We start from the raw sequence: 17,009 nt of genomic DNA on the forward strand, positions 1-17,009 counted from the left end.
GATGTGCTGTAAAATGGAAGCAACTGAATTAATCACTGCAAAAATAGAGTATTTTTCATGTTCCTGGTTATATACTGCAATTGAAGTAAGCCCCACACGGTGTGTTATACCAGTTCCTGTAGGGGTCTTTTGATCACATTTCTCTGATGCTGACAGAGTATCAACACCTGCATAAATGTAACTGTTTAACAACTAGAACCTAATTAACAAAAACATTGTCTAACTTATTAAATTATTAATCAAATCAACTCCATGAGAAAGTGATTCTAGACCAAATCAGAGGTTTTATAATCCAGAATAGAAAAGTTTTCATGCCATCTACTACAGGCTTGCTACAGTTCACAGGTTACATGAGAAGTACTCCACCGCAATGATGCTGGACAATGACATACATTTGCTTCTATTTTTCCCCCATTTTTAAAACAAAACACATTGCTTACTCTAAAAAAAAAAAAAAAATTGCATAAATCCAAAGATTTATAAAAACAAGATACCCTGAAAAAAAAGAAGATCTACATTTCATTTCCTCCCCAAATATATTTATTCCGGCAACATTTGGGTCTCCATATGAAAGCAAAATTGCATACTTCATATAGCTATACCTGTACTGCTAAGAATTGCAGCGGCAGCATTCCACAGAGACTGCACAAGCATTTTCAGCTGAAATGGCTTTTCACAAAGATTAGGACCTAAAGACTCCAATGCTTTTTTGACTTACCCAACCACTAACAATCTCCTTTCAAATTAAATACCTAATGGATACGTAGTAACTATTACCTTATTTCTGCATAATAAAAATGCACTTAGAGTATATCATGCTCTCAGGTTTTCCGTTAAATTTACGTTTTAGTTTTACACATTCAAAATGTCAGAGTGTTCATTTATGATCACCGTCAGCATGCAAAGATCTTGCTATTCCTTTTGCTCACTGGGAGAAACAATTCCATAAGTTTTATCTGTTTTGGAATGGAACATACCTAACTATATGATGTGTTTATTGCCAAAGGATCAACTTACTGTTTGAAATCAAAGTCTGATACTCAAAACAAATGGAATCACCTAAATGGAAGCAATAACTCTTGATCAAAATAAGCATTTCTGATTTTGAGGAGCCACTGCCAATAACCACACATCAGGTCATTTTTGATAGCCACAGCCTTACAGCGAAGTTGATTAAACAGCTGTTTGTCTTTTGCAGAGCAGCACAATGCGATCTGACAGAACCAGCGGCAGGGCCGATGGAAAAAGGAGGGTTGTTGCTTTAACCACCCCCTTCCCGAGACATCCCGTTACATAAGCCCTCGCCGCAGAGCCTCGGGAGCCCATCTGGATGGCAAACGCCACCACACGTGCCGCCAAGAAAAACTCACTTATGAATCAACAACGAAGAGTTCTCCCCTTCCGAAGGAGCTTGTGGGTTTGGAAAGGACTGGCACGACAGAAACCTGAACGCTGCGGGAATTTATTTACGTTTTACTTGCAGTCAGCTCGAGGCTTCTCCTCACTTCGCTCTTTAACCCTTGTGAAATGGAGAAAAGAAAGTTCAAAGCCAGGAAAGGAAAAGCTATGCAACTTTCTGGAATTCCGTTTATGAGATTTTGTGAAATCACAGCTCCCCTTGCATGCAACAATGCGTTTTCCAGACGAATGTACGTTATTGCTGCGTCGATCAATCTCTGTTTGGTGGCTGAGCTGCTTTTCCTCTCAGAAAGGGATCCCTCTCAGAAGGGATCAAATACTTTCCTAGGCTCTTCACGTCTTCTAAAAACCACACAGCTAAAGTTCAATTTTGTCATTCATAAGCCTTCAATAGTAAAGAAAATATTTCTTGTCTGGAGTCCATTGAAAGTTCATTAGGATATTTTATTTATGCAGGAACTGAGCCCGAGTGATTCTGGGTTACCACCAGCCTCCTCTACAGATGTTGAGAGTAAAGCACACTCTGCATCTTCTGAATTCAGCCCTAAAGGGACACCAGCAGTGCACATTGAAGTAACTACCCTGCAGACAGTCATAACACTGGAGAAGTTCCATGTATAGAGCCCAAAGAAAACAGTAATTAGTATAACAGTGATACAAAAAGTCCTCTATTTCACTTACAGCTTTATAGCTTGGATAAATCTTCAGTATTGATAAAGATGAACCTTGGACATCACACTCAACACATTGAATATAAACTGTCCATCCAATACTTCTTGCTGATATCAGGGTTTGGGGCTTGCTAATACATGAATATGTAATGACTTCTGAAATCCACACAAGACTCCCTTGATTTTCACTAGAAAAAAAAACAGCACTTGTCCAACTAAGTTATCTTTTTTTTAGCAGTAACTTTCCCATTGAGCACATTGTCCTTACAAGCTACAGAACTCACCCCTCTTTTCATCATACATCCCCCAAGCAACATTTAAAGTCCCTGAGAAAACTGCATTTATGCTTACAGACTGGTTTTAGCTGCCTCTCGAGAAGTGAGGACCAGCGCACTTCAGCACATACTTTAAATAAATCCAGACACAGCAGAAAAGTATTGACAGGATGTAACAATTGTGCATTGGCTGGAAAGAGATGATCCAAGTGACCTAATGCATCAGTTTTCTTCTTTCTGTAGAGCCTATGAACTCACAAACACTTGAAAGCACATCATTCACAATCAAGTTACATGCAATCACAGTTGCAACTGACAGCCTAAGCAGCTGCTTACATTCAAGAGTGGAAAATTAAATTCATCACTTGTATGATGCAAGGACAAAAAGAGAAGTGTGAGAAGGAGAGAGAAAACACATTGCCAATAATTTATTTTATTTCCCCAAATTGCTGCCTTTTTTTTTTTCTCTAGTTTATTAAACAGTAACCGGCCAGGACAGTAATTGAAATAAACAGAAGTGCTCAGGAAAGAAGAAAACAACAGCCAGCATTAAATTACAGCACTTACATAAAGTCAGTAAGCAAGTGCCAGCATTGATGCCATTTATGAGAACTGCAGTGCCGAGATAAACTCAATGGGTTCTCATATTATCTTCTTGCCTAGCCTCAAAAGAGGTTATCACTTCCCTCCATGTGGCAGCATTTAATTGATTCACAAAGAAGCAGCTATCTGGAACTGAAGCCAGACTTTCGCCACTCTGAGGAAGACAACATGTTTGAAAAAGCAGTACTGCTGCATCACAAGGCTTTTCCCAAGGGTGCCACAGAAAAAAAAACCCACTCATGCTTTCTGAATATGAGAAAACCACAACAGAAATGCTTTCTTTCACTTCTTTCCATTTAAAGACATGCTGAGCTCTCTTCTTGAGCATGAACTAGTTCAACACTGCTTCTTACTCTCCCTTCTCTCTTCCCAAGTTCTGTACCTAATAACAACCACCACTCATGGACTTCAGCATGAACCACAATGCAACTCATCTGGACCTGTCAGGTAGAGGAGGTTCACTGGCTAAGACTCAGAGCAGAGGTTTTGAATAGCACACAGCTCAAGAGAACCTGCTGCAACTGCCCCACCTGCCACAGGCACGATGACGCAGAGCCAGGCCAGTTCTGGTTTGCCTACCCTCAACCCTTCAAACTGTGAACTGAAGCCAGTCCTACCTCTAAGCCATGATCTGGCAGTTGAGGGGAAATGCACTGCAGCGTCTGATAACACCACAGTCCTCAAAGGAACAGGCTGAAGCGAGTTTTTATTTCCAAAGACCTACAGCCTCCGTTATTTATTACTAAGGGAAGAAAATGTTGGCAAAAAGTATTTCCAGGGACCACAAGATTAGCTCATCCATGCGGATACAAACCACACAACCTTTTAGACTACTACAGCTTGGAAGATTAACGTTATACATAACGAAGAAACAGGAACATGGGTTAAGCAGAAAACATGAGAGGTCCTCAACAAATTACTACCTTGAGCACTGCCACTAACCCTGTTCTTCTTCCCCCAAACCTCCAGAGTACCCAGAGCATGACTGATTCTTGGGTCTGATTTCTGAATGGGGATGGACTGAAATGACAATTAGCAATGCAGTTACAACAGTCCAAACAACAGAAATACATCAATTTCTAGTGCTGATGAGATGCTCGAGAGATAGGAGACAAAAAAGCAAATTGAAAAAATTTTCATTTTTCTCAAAGTTCTTCAACAGTCTCCTGATGGAATCCAAGGCCTAGATAGATGTCTACAATTACTGTTAATCAAGACCTGTAGCAATCTCTGTTGCATCTGTGTGTAACACTGTATTAAGCCATTGTGTGTACATTACACAGTGTGATAGCTAGTGACTAGTACAATATTCAGAAATGAGACACATGAAGCCCATAATTATAAACAGGAAATGAAAAGGATGAGAGATAGAGTACAAAAAAGCATACAAAGATGAGGAAAGAAAAGAAGGACACAAAAGGAAAAATGGGTATCATTTATAAAAATACAACAATAAAAGGTTTTTAAGTGAAAATGAAAAAAAAAAAGACACAACAGAAAATACTAAATACATTCTGTATTTATAGTGTACACCTTCACCAACTGTAGTATTTATTTAAATAAAACATTCTACATAATGGCAGCAGTGTGCAGTATGTCATAAAACAAGATTCACCGGTGAGAAACATTAGAGCTAGGTATTTGCCTCTGAGAAGTAACTTGCTCTCCTTCCTCTAGTACTGAAAATAGGATAACGATTGAGAAAGATGAAACAGAAGTATGGTGTATCTGTTGTTCATCCTGCATTCTTATTAAGATCAGAATCTTCACTACAAGCAAATGAGAACCTGAAACAGCAGTGACTTACCATGATCCGCAGGTTTTGTATGACACGAGTTACAAGTTGTTTAAACCAGCCCACATTACATTTGGGTTATGTGCATGAGCATATATATACACATATATACATACACTGATCTAACTGATACATGCTACACAATTAAGCAGGAGTCAAATGTGTTTCCTATTAAACAAATGTGGGTGGTCTCCTTCTCAAGCACTACCGTGTCAATGAATTTTCTAAAGCTTTATTTCATTTCAGCAGCCCTCTAAAGACATGTAGCTGTGTTTGACTCTCGTAGCAAAGTGTATTAACATCGCCTGCAACTAGTACAGTAGAAAAGTGGCCCCATCTTTACTGGGAGCAATATTATGACACAACAGAAACACCAGTTATTCATTACCAATTTCTTTCTATTCTACATTATTAATTGCATCTTAAAAAGCATTGTGCCATTTGAAACAGAATATACATCATTTACCGTATAGCTAAAAGTCAGACTTTAGCATAAGGTATTTTCAGGTAATACTTTTTTACCCATGCTATTTAAACAATAGCGATGAATTCTGGATGAAACAAACGTTAACTCATTTAACTGATGTTGCCTTGTTTTCATTTAGATTATTTTAAAAAAGAACTATTGATATTTTTACAAACTTCAGAAATCCCCCCTCAATTTTTTCCAAGACACCATGCAACATCATCCTTTGTGCTATCAAGTTTCTTATAAATGTGAAATTCTGAATTTGGAAATCTGGTTTTTCAAACTCAGTAGTGGAGACTGATATAAAAACTCAAGAGACCTAAAGCTGTATTTTCTGTTACACAAAGAAAATTACAACTGTGGATATTCTTATATCATATTTCACCAGAAAATGTCTACATTTTTAGTAGGACTGAAGTAATGAGCTACTTAATGACATATAGTGTGTTTAAGTCATTTTGGTTTCTTGCCCAAAAAATTCTCCTCAATACCACTGCCACTCCACAAGCAAATTTATACCACAAGTGAATATTTATATTTCCAAAGATAAACTTTCATCTCTCTTGCGGTAAACCTAATTCACTATATCAAGATTTTTAATAAAAATACATCTCTTTATTTTTGATACTTTCTGCGTATTATACAAAATATTCTCTCTATTAAATGCAGATTTAGTTGGTATTTTCAAGAAAGGAAGGAATCTTCCCACTGACAAACTTTAAGAAACTTGAAACAAAAGGAAAAATAAAATCCTTTATATTGGCTTGAGCTTTTCTAGCTATGATTGGCAAATGAAAGGCTGATGACATTAAATTTTTCATTTAAGTTTAAAATAATGCATCAAAGTATTACTGCTCCCAGCAGAAGCAAACCACATTGGTAGGACAACCGCCTAACTTCATTCCCATGCCAGCACTGCACCCAGGTTCTGATAGCTTTTATGGAACAACACTTCACTGATAAACAGCTGAAAGCAAAGTAGCTATGGCACAGCAGAGCTCTTCCCAGTACCTCACTCACAAATACTAGGGATCAAATCGTGGCACAGCTGACCTCAAGAGGGGTTCAGCCATTGGAATGAACATGGCCAGAAATCTCATCTTCAAAAGCTATGAGGCATCCATCTGCTCACTCACATCATAGTGAATTCATGAAAAGGTTACTGAAATCAAATTTAATTTCAACTTGATTATTGGCACTGATGACATATTAAGTTATTACATGAAATCATCATTTCTGGACCCATTACTATTAAATTTGTTGCATCTCAAAGTTTACATGCATTTTCTTAATTTGTTGCCACAAGTTTCTTTGTCATTGCCAATAACCATTAACATTTAGGTACCCAAAGAAAGTAAATTCTGGTCAGATTCACACAGAGTGTATTTTTTCCAGGCACATACACCACCCCCAGTTTCTAAAGGACTAGCTCCCAAAAGAAAGCAACTCACTAGCCAACATGAAGAAATAAAGATATTTTTCAGATACCTGGATCCCAAACCTTCTGAACTGTGCTTATGACACCAAAGATACAGACACTGGTTTCTGTGCCCAGCCCATCATTCCGAGTTCTGCTGCTTCTGATCCACTGCTGTTACATTTCTGCCACTGCAGACCTTTTCCAACTGCAGGGATCACTTCTCTATTCCCATTTCTTCATGGTTAGAATGCCTCATATAAATGACATAATCCCTAGCTTGAGCATTCAGTCACATGCGCACATTCCTTCCCCACACTCACATCTTCAAAAGCTTGTTCTTCCCACCCAGTTATAAACTCCCTCATTTGATTTGTGCACACAGATTTAAGTGACTGGGAAAAGGGCTGATAGCAATGTGCTTTAATATTGGAACGAGATTCATTTCTTCATGTTTCTAAAAACTACTGTCAAGCAAAATCTAAGTTTTAAAAACCACAATGGAACAAGGTCGTTTATATTGCAATGGATAGATAAACAGGCTTTGGAGTTCACAATTCCTTGAATCGCAATCTCCCTTAAGCATACACATTTAACATGTTTGAGTAGATGCCTAAAGTCTTCTGTTTCAGGTAGGTAATGAGACAAAAATTGGCCTGATGCAGCAAATCGAAGGGGTTAGATTCGCCTATCTTTTTCTATTATTAGGAACAAAATCAGGTCAACAGAACTGTATTTCCTCAGTTCCATTCAGTATAAAGAAAGCACAGCAGTCAACTATTCTTCTCGATTTTTTCCATGTAACTAACATTGCCCTAACAGAAGCATAAAAACATCAAATTCTTCAAACACCAGTCAAAGCAAGCTCTCTTTGGCTGTGTTCTTAAGCCTTAACTAGCATTTCAAATTGGCAATTGCATGCAAAACACTCCAGTATAACAAATCATTCCCACTCTACTAATTCATTGGTGACCTACATAAGATGCGACTATAAAGAATCTTTTCACAGTGAGATCAACTGGTATATTAAAAACTAGCTCAGTTAGTGAAGTTGGTAACTTTTAGGCTCTTGATTCCACACTAACATTTGAATACATTTCCACTTTACATGCATAGCAAAGGTATCACATGAGAGCTGTAACGCTTGCGCCAGATGCCTTCACCTGCCTCCTTTACCAGAAAATATTTACACCATAGCTCATGGAACACTTGGCTGTCTCCAATGTATCCACACAGTAATCCTCTACCAGAAGTCACTGTATCAAGGCATGATCCCTATGTCCAGATGATTCTTCACTCAAAACTAGTGGCTACTATATTCTACATGTACAAGATGCATACGTCCAGATTCTTCTTTTTACTAAAAACTAGTGGCTATGCCTGCTATATTCCATACTCAAAAAACATGATTACTTTGAAATAGACAAAAAAATGCATCTTCAATATAAGAAGTATCTGTTCATTAATACCTAATAGGTTTAATAACCAAAAACCCCATGTACACTGGAGCAGACCAAACAACATTTGCATCATATGCATTTCTGTTATGAATCCAGACACTTTATGATACTTAATCCCTGCTTTACAACAGACTGCAAATTTCTTCTCCGTGTAAGCAAGTCTTCTGAAATAATACACAAAAATGGGAAGCAAAAACTTAAGACCATACTGTTTTAGACACTTGAATAATATTTAAATTTGTGTTATTTGTTTCATTATTTGTTCCATTACCTGAGAAAGTATTATTTATCCCATTTTTACTACACTTGGTGTGCTCATAGCTGGTAGCTGCAAAGAAATTCCAATTCAGATCACAAGATTGAGGAATCTCTGGTGAATACCCACAACAAAACAAATTAAACCAGCCCATTAGGATTCCTTCACAAACAAAGGCTAACAAAACATCTGTCTGACAACAATAACACATACCCCATTCTTCCATAACTTAGTTTTAATTGTAAGCAGACTGTTTCTGACTCATTAACAGAGGATAAATTCAAAGGTTTCAGTATCATACTCACAGCGAATCCCATAAATCATGAGAGGATCAAGTTGCTTCTTCCCATGCTTCCCCTGGCCTGAGAGGTTGGAAATGGCCTGAATTTCCCGATGGAAGAGATAATCAAGCAAAGTCAACGCCATCTTCTCGGCTGTACGGCAGTTCGTGCTGATATGCAGCATGTCAGCAGGCGTGATGGGGCAACGCACCCGCATCTCAGGGTTATTTTCATCTCCAAGCCATGTCCCATTGGGGTAATCCTCTAAAAACAGAGATTGTGCAAATTCTAATGTGGCACAGAATGAAACAGGCAAGCTCAAGTTACAGTCAGCATTTCTTAAGTTATCATGAGGAATTCCAGTTTTCTTCATAGTCTCCATGAGCCTCTTTAAAATTTAGCATGACTAATAGGATCACAAGATTGGCTACAGAGACCCTCAAATTCCCACCAATGGTGACCAGAATTGTTGCCAGTTGCTCTGGCCTACATGGTGCAATTAGGCAGATGTCTAACTCGCTCTCATATTCATTTTAAAGTGTGTCTTACTAGAGGCCAGCAGCTGCAAGAACACACTCTACTCACAGCATTCTCATTCATCAAGTTAGTCATCCTCTAAAAATGAAGATTACTGCAACTCCATAATATTCTTCAAGTACAGCTAACCTCAGCAATCTAGAACCTTTGAACTACATTTTCCCCCAAAAGCATCAGATCAAAATAAGTCTAAGCCAGATGATAAATTTAAGAATTTAACTGATAGTCAATAATGAGCAGTACCTCATTTAATGAGTTTAAAATAGTATTTCAAGCAATCATTCAAATGTAGCCAGAGAGCCAGATCAAAACTATGGTCTGTCTTCAAATTTACTGGCCAGTAATTTATATTATTTCCTGAACAACCAGTTTACCAAGGAAGAGGGCCCAGCACAAAGATAACAGATCAATCACTAATCATCTGCCAAGTGTATCTTCTATTCAAGCACTTGGTTACTAGCAGCAGAATTATCCCCAACTTCTCTTGTGCATAAACACACACATTTATATATAAATAGCTTTTTTGATTTCTGTCCCCCCCCAGCCTCTCAGTTTGGCAGGAAAAAGAACCATTCTTTTTAAGAAGAATACTAAGCCCTCAGCTGAAATCAATTCTTGCTTATAATGCCAAAAGTTGGTGCCTTCCAGACTAACCAGAAACTAGAACTGGAGTTCATAAGGATGACCAGTCGCTACGGAAGTGATGGATCCAACACAGGACCTGGGATGAGACTCTCATTCCAGATAAAAAACAGAATTCCCAGTACAAATCTTGACAATGCTACAGGAACTGGATAGAACAACATTCCACTCCTATTTCAATGCTCACTGATGCAGACCATTTGGATTTGATTTCTATGTTTGCTCAACTTTGTGGAGTAAAACAAAGCTTCCTGACAGGAGTCACTTGGTCCTCTCACACTAGAGCTTTATCATGTTTCATTGTTGCTTCACACACCTTCAGAATGGTAAAAATGCAAAAAAGTAAATCAACTACATGGTTTATCTTCCAATAAATGCCTTTAAAGAAGAGTTTCATGGTATATACAGAGTCACAAATCCTTGTTTTCCATAACCCTTCTAGTCACGAAATGGGGCGACAGAGTTCAGACAGATGAGCATATCCTTTGCACATTTAACATGACCTTCCGCAAGCAGCATCTTTATTTCCAAGTACTGGCACAGGTTAAGCAGCCTGCATTTCACCAGAGTACAAGCCAAGAGTATGCAATAAAACATAACATAAAAGCAACTAAAACACTAAAAAACACTTTTCAACATGACCTTTGGATTGAGTCATACCACATGTCAGATGTAAGTTTACTACAAAGATTAAAAACAGTATGAAGCAAATGTTAGATTACGCAATCCTGATATCATTATAAATACCAGATTATCAACTACAATAATTTGTAAGGAAATATATTTATTGCTGATGAATGTGGCAGCTAGTCCCTCAAACTTTTCTGTTGCAATCAGAACTTAATGCTCTGTTCAGAATATATTTTTATACACTTGCAATTTTTAAATACATATTTTATTTGAACCTTTTCATCCTGAACTAGATAACAGGGCACACTGGCTGTTTTCTGCTCACAGCACCAGGTGCCATCTGAAAAATAAGGTGGTTTGGATTAATTATGACTTGTTTGGAATGCCACTGTGTCTGGCCTCACCACAAGTCTGGTTAACATTATCAGGGAAAACAACAGTCTGTTCTTGAAGATAAATTGACTGTTTTATAAAAATCTGGGAAGAGCTGTCAAAGCAAAAATATCTTGACATAAATGTGGAAGTTTGGCAAAGAAATTCTAGGAAGTCTGAGTAAATGATTCTATATCCTAGCAAAACCTTACTTCCTCACAGTTCACAGCTACTATCAGATGTAAGAGCCGTTACTACTTACGGACCACCTCTGACTTGCAGGCTTGTTTAACAAATGCTATCAACCTATACGAACTATAAAGATTCTTTTCACTTTGCTAAATAACAAGTTTTTTTCCCCCTCCTCTTCACTGGCATGCAGTTCAGAACATACTGTTTCTGCTACATGAAACTGTTCTTTTATTGCTAACAGCCTGGAAAAAAAGACACTATCTTGTTATTCTGACCTATGAAGACAAGCCCCACATTAAATTATCTCTTGCATTTTCCTCCTGTTCTAAAAGCTTCAACAGAAAGGGAATCTGCTTTATAATCATCTTGCATGAAGTGGAACTTGCATGACTAAAGTTAACTCTGACTCTGTTTTGTTGCAGCTACTTGAGGGCACAAAAGCTAAACTATTCCTTACCGCATATAAGAATAATTCCTACCATCCTGCCAATATACCTAGCACTCTGCATAGAGCAAATACCATGAGAATGGCACACCAGAAACCTGGTGAAAAGAGGAAATACAGTGCTAGTTATGACTAAGGCAGAACTGCTCTGAACAAGTGGTCCAGGAGAAAGACTGAGTAAGGAGACAGAAAGACTGAGAATTTGATGGAAGTTCTCTCTGAATAATTAAGTACGTTAACACTATTGATTAAAGCTTCATCATTTAAGTTCCGTGCACTCAAACAGCCTCTTATTACATGTATTGTCAGGCATTATACATTATATCTAGATAGAACCTAGATGAGTTGGGTTATTTAGGACATACATTGTAATAGCCAGACACAGAGTCACAACTCTACTAGGCACTGCACAACCACACACAGCTTCTTCTATTCTTAAACGCTACCAAAACACAACCACCATGTGAAGCACTGGGGAGGAAGAATGCAGCTGAAGAACACACTTACAAACAATGAAGCATAATGCACATGCTCACCTGTAACTCAGTTAATCACACACCTTTCTTGTTTAGCCCTGCAGTATTTTTCTTTAATTGATTTTCCTAATGGCCTTGCTGCATTTTGAGTGCTATGTGGAAAGGTACTTCTTTGCCTTTCTTTACACCTAATATTATATCATCAGAGAAGTGGCTCTTGATAATTTCTACTTCCCTGTTACAAGTCCTGACATTTTTATCTAATTTCTTCTCTCTATGCAGAAGCTCACTTTAATGACAGATTAGTGGGGTTTTTTTTAAGGTCAGAAAATTTGCCTTTATCTCCATTCTCCCAAATCCAGAAGTAGTCCACCTTTCAATGCTGTTTTCAAATCTTTTTTACTGTATTAAGTCCATTTCTTTTATCTCACCACACAGCTGACCATTCCTCTGCTTCAGCAGGGACACATGAGAGGAGAGGTGGCTGGGCTGCTATGCAAACAAGCCTTTCTATGGAAGCTTGAAGGGTAGTATCAAGAAAAACTATGTCAAGAGAACAAAAACTAGACAAGAGCTGCCACGGCTTTCAGACTCACTCTGGACATGTACATGTTTTCCTGACCAGGGGGATGACAGACACATGACTGCATGACTGTTACATTTTTCCATTGGGATACACTCCCTAGTCTGACATGTGAGCATTAACTGTAAGACAGAAGGAAAGCCAGGCTCTGCTCTCTCAATAGGTGCTATTAGTCACTCCTTTAAGAAGGGAGAACAAAAGGAAACACCTGCCCATATAAACACTTGAATTAACAATCTGCATTATTCCAAGTAGTCTATTTTACTAACAAGGCTGAGGGCAAATCTGGCATTTGCAGCAGAGAAAAACAACATAGCTAGAACAATGGCAGAAAGGTGACTCACCCTTAAAAACAAAGAAAAAAACCCATCCCAAACCCCCCAAATCCTAGCCTACAAAAATAAACACCCATTTCTAGAAAAATTAAACAATATTTTGGCTGATGTGTAGAAGATTTACCATCATCTTTTTAAATAAACGCCTGTCAATTACCCAGAGCCCTTTGCCCCTGCAGAGGTTTACAGGGGTAGTGACTGAGACTACAGACCGCTGACTTCATTAACTGACCATCATCAAACATAAGGAACAGAGTAATAACCACGCTGTATGTTAACCTACAAATCTAGCAACGTGATTTAAAGCTGGTGCTAAAACTGATTCAAGAACTAGTTTAAAGCCATGTTCAACAAAACCTTTTCCCACTGTAAAAAGCAGTTAAGGAGTCCTGGCCAAAGGAAGCTTACAACATCCACACACATATCCATGAACATTAGACACTGACACAGAACTGGAGTTTTTTGCCTGACTATTCTGAAGGGAGAAAAAGGTTTAATTTGCAATATATTAAATAAAAAGAGACAGCCTGAAGAACTTCATGCTCCAGCTATAATCTTCCATACAGCACAAAGGATTTGGCTAACAGAGACACAGTTCCAGTTAACTTCTAAGCCCCTGTGGTTAGGGGACCATCACGCTATCCAAGATACTTTGAATACATATCCTGCACTCATGGTTTCTTCAGCTGTCTGACGGACAACACACGGGGCAAAGAGCCATACGTGGGCACGCAGTACCAAAGCAAACTTGTCTTGGCAAATACTATGGTGTGCATAGAAGTCTCAGCATGACATAAGTGAGATTCCTTGCTTGTTAAAAATAAGGCTTCAGCTTCTGTACGTGGTTAAATCCATGAGATAAAAAGACACTTATTTTATGACTCATGAAAGGCCAAGGAATTTATTCAACAGAGTAGAAAATGAGGACTATGTGAATATCTGTAATTTAAAATGATCTGCCAAAAAAAAAAAAATCAGATAAAGTTGAGAAAATTAGAGTATGTGGACTTTTAAAACCCTTAGGAAAGGTGTTTCATGTCAGAAAACACCAGATTTCTAATTTGGGTTTTGCCCACTTTCTTGTTTATTGCCTCTTTGCTATAGTTATCTTTATTACACAGTGGACCAGACTGTCAATTCCAAAGATCACTCTGACAGATACCTGGAAGAAACTGTCCTTCATTTGTTTACTCTCGGTACTTAAAAACATAAAATACATCAATTTCCGTAGTTCCCTCTGTCTTTAACAAGTCACTGAAGCTCTTGAAGTCTCATCATTGTCTTCACATCAGATACATAAAGTATTTTTTTCAGGTACAAAAAGGTTCTATTTAAAAGTTCATTTCTTGCTGTCTCTATCTGGTCATAAGGAGCTTGGCAGGAAAAGCAAAGTGCTGCAAATCATCACATAGCATGTGAGATTTGATCTTACAGTGAACTGGAAAATCTTGTGGATGGATAAGTCTGGGCCACGTACAAGTAGGTGCTTGGATTCGACATTTGGAAAGCAAATCCTGAGCACAATTTAATACTACTATTGTAAAATGACTGTTTCAGATGCAAAGTTGAAGAGACAATATGTGACTAAACAATCTTCTTAGCAAAAATACCATTCACCCTTTAATTAACACGCTATGTAGATCATTTTTCCCTTATCTTCTCAAAAAATACATATTTACATTTCCAGTTCTGTATTTTTAGTCTTAAAATGAAGCAAAAGGAATGCAGAGAAAGCAGATACGATACAAAACTATCCTAATTGGTTCCAACACCGTGTATCAAGTGCAAAGTTCACTGAATCAATTCCAAGTCAGGGGATCTTGCCATTTTATTTGTATCACTTAAAAACAGCTTTCATGGAGCTTGGGATGTACTTGTACTAAGGACAGTGTGTTTCTTTCTTCATAATTTCAAAGTCTTGGCTTTGGCATAGACACTTTCAAAAATATCTGCTTTTAAAGCAACACAGTAATGCTGAATGGGACGTTCTTAGACCACAAAGATGAGAGGTCTGGCTTTTTTTTCTCTTCCATATTGAAAATAGGACAGTAACTCTATTGTGAAACTTTAAAAGGATAACACAATGTGCATTAATGTTTTAGGAACAGATGCTCCTCTTGTTTGTACAATAAGTCACAGATTAAACACTTTAAATGCTACCATATACTGAATATGTGTAAGAACGGTATTTTTATAATATACCTTACATCTTGAAGCTCCTTGTCTCTTGAAAGAAATATCTAATATTAAGCACAATAATGCTGTCATCAGATCTCCTACAGAAGTGTGCAAGAACAGAATGATCTTTGATGGCTTATTCATTAGTTGAACTGTATTCAAAGTATTCAACATTTGAGCTTTGTGGAGCTAAACTGAAGCAGCTGCTTAAGTTAGTATTTTTCCTGTATATAAGCTGCAAAATTTGCAAAAAGCAAATTCTGGTTTTACCCATACTCTAATGTAAAATTTTGAAGAGCAAGTTCTTGCAAAGTTTTTCAAAATGAAATTCAACACCTCAGAGGATGCACAAACTGCCTGATCACAGCAAAACTAATTAATCAAAAAAGATTATTAAGTATATTTGGATATTATCTGTTCTTTACTTTCTGCTGTTTGCACACATTTCTTAGTAAAACAGTACTTAACAATGCAAAATACTGAAACTATTATTTACTGCAAGCTCCAGATTTGCCAAGAAAGAGTACGTTATGAATGAAGCACGATCTTTTCTCCATGAATTCCAAGCAGTTTACCCAACAAATGAGAAAACACAAGTAAGCAAGAGCCACACTTTTTGATCGCTTCCTATAAATCCAGGAGTGTAACACACATCAGAACCAAGGGTTGCAGAAAGTACTAAGTACAGAAAAAGATCCTTACCCAGCAATTTTACAACCCAAGGACAAGGCAAGAAACAAATAGGTAGATTAGAGGCAGTGTCAACACACATTGAGATGGAAGGCGTCACTAAGAAGAGTATCTTACAGAAAGTGTCTTAGAAGAAAGATACCCTAACTATGGCTTAAGTTTTATATAAACACCATGAGAAAATACAATTTTAGCAGCAAGTATTACGGACAGTTATCCTCCCAGGTAAGCAGAAAAATGCATAAAGATGCTGGGGAAAACATTACAAGCACGGCAATCCATAAGTCAAGAGCAACCCCAGATGGCATAGGACAGGTATTCCTTCATAATGAGGGTGCCAGAGTAGAGATAGTAATGCAAGGGGGAGATGACGGGGTTAAAATGATGAGTTTGGAAAATCATACTTCTAACAGCTTTCTAAATATAAGGCCAAATAACAGTAAATAAGAGGGGAGGTAACTGGAGCTTGGACAGAAGAGTGTTATTTTCATCTCAGATGTTATCTGTTAAGAACGTAAAAGGTTCCTTTTAAGCATCCATCATTTGAAAATATGCACACCCTTCTTACTGAAACTTACTTCTTCATAGTTACTGCAACTTGCTTTCCTTCATCTAATGCTAAAACTCTTCAGTTAAAAAGTTTAGATAAATACATTTGAGAATGTCAGAATATTTTCTAACAGATTTGTGGTCAGCATGAAGTGCATACAGCTGCCAAGATATAGCTTAGTCAATTGAAAACCAACCCTTGACAGGATTACAGCCACATACCACTACGGGAGAATTCATTAAAGTCAGAAAACAATATAGGTACTTAATATCATAGCTTTAAAACTTCTGTCATTTAAAACTAGTGTGGATCTAATGTTCTTCACAGTATTACTTTTTGCAGTGGAAGGCAAAACCCAGAAGAACTCAACAATGTTTGGATGAAAGTTGTCCTGAACATAGCTAATATGCCACATAACTAACGAGTAACCAATACATTCAGAGATACGAAGGCTTAAAGAATGGATTTACAAACTAACTTCCATGCGATAAAGTCACTAAATACCAGCTGTAACATTTTAGATTGGTGAAACCCAGTTCAGAAGCTACAGACCTTTACAAATGTACAAAAGTTCTGGAAAGCACAGGAAAATGGTTTCCTCAAAATAACTTAACAGTCTAAGCTTTTCCTTCTATTGCCACCCCGAAAGTGTAAGAAGCTCAATATCTGACAACTGAAGAGGGAAACAGAAGTGTGCCACTATGCCACTTAGCACAAACCCCCATGCAACTAT

General features: G+C 37.7%; 1 protein-coding gene across 8 annotated transcripts in view; it reads right to left on the minus strand.

Annotated features, from left to right (window-relative positions):
* Nucleotides 1-17,009, minus strand: part of BANP (BTG3 associated nuclear protein) — a 138,722-nt gene that overhangs the window by 91,091 nt on the left and 30,622 nt on the right. For all 8 annotated transcript variants that reach the window (XM_062623711.1, XM_062623709.1, XM_062623710.1 and 5 more), the window contains one exon: nucleotides 8,671-8,910. In XM_062623711.1, coding sequence (XP_062479695.1) covers nucleotides 8,671-8,910 — 240 coding nt within the window. The remainder of the gene's footprint in view (nucleotides 1-8,670; nucleotides 8,911-17,009) is intronic.

This window comes from Pezoporus occidentalis, unplaced genomic scaffold, assembly GCF_034315485.1.
Source record: "Pezoporus occidentalis ecotype Australia unplaced genomic scaffold, CSIRO_AGI_Poc_V1 ctg258, whole genome shotgun sequence".
Taxonomy (NCBI): domain Eukaryota; kingdom Metazoa; phylum Chordata; class Aves; order Psittaciformes; family Psittacidae; genus Pezoporus; species Pezoporus occidentalis.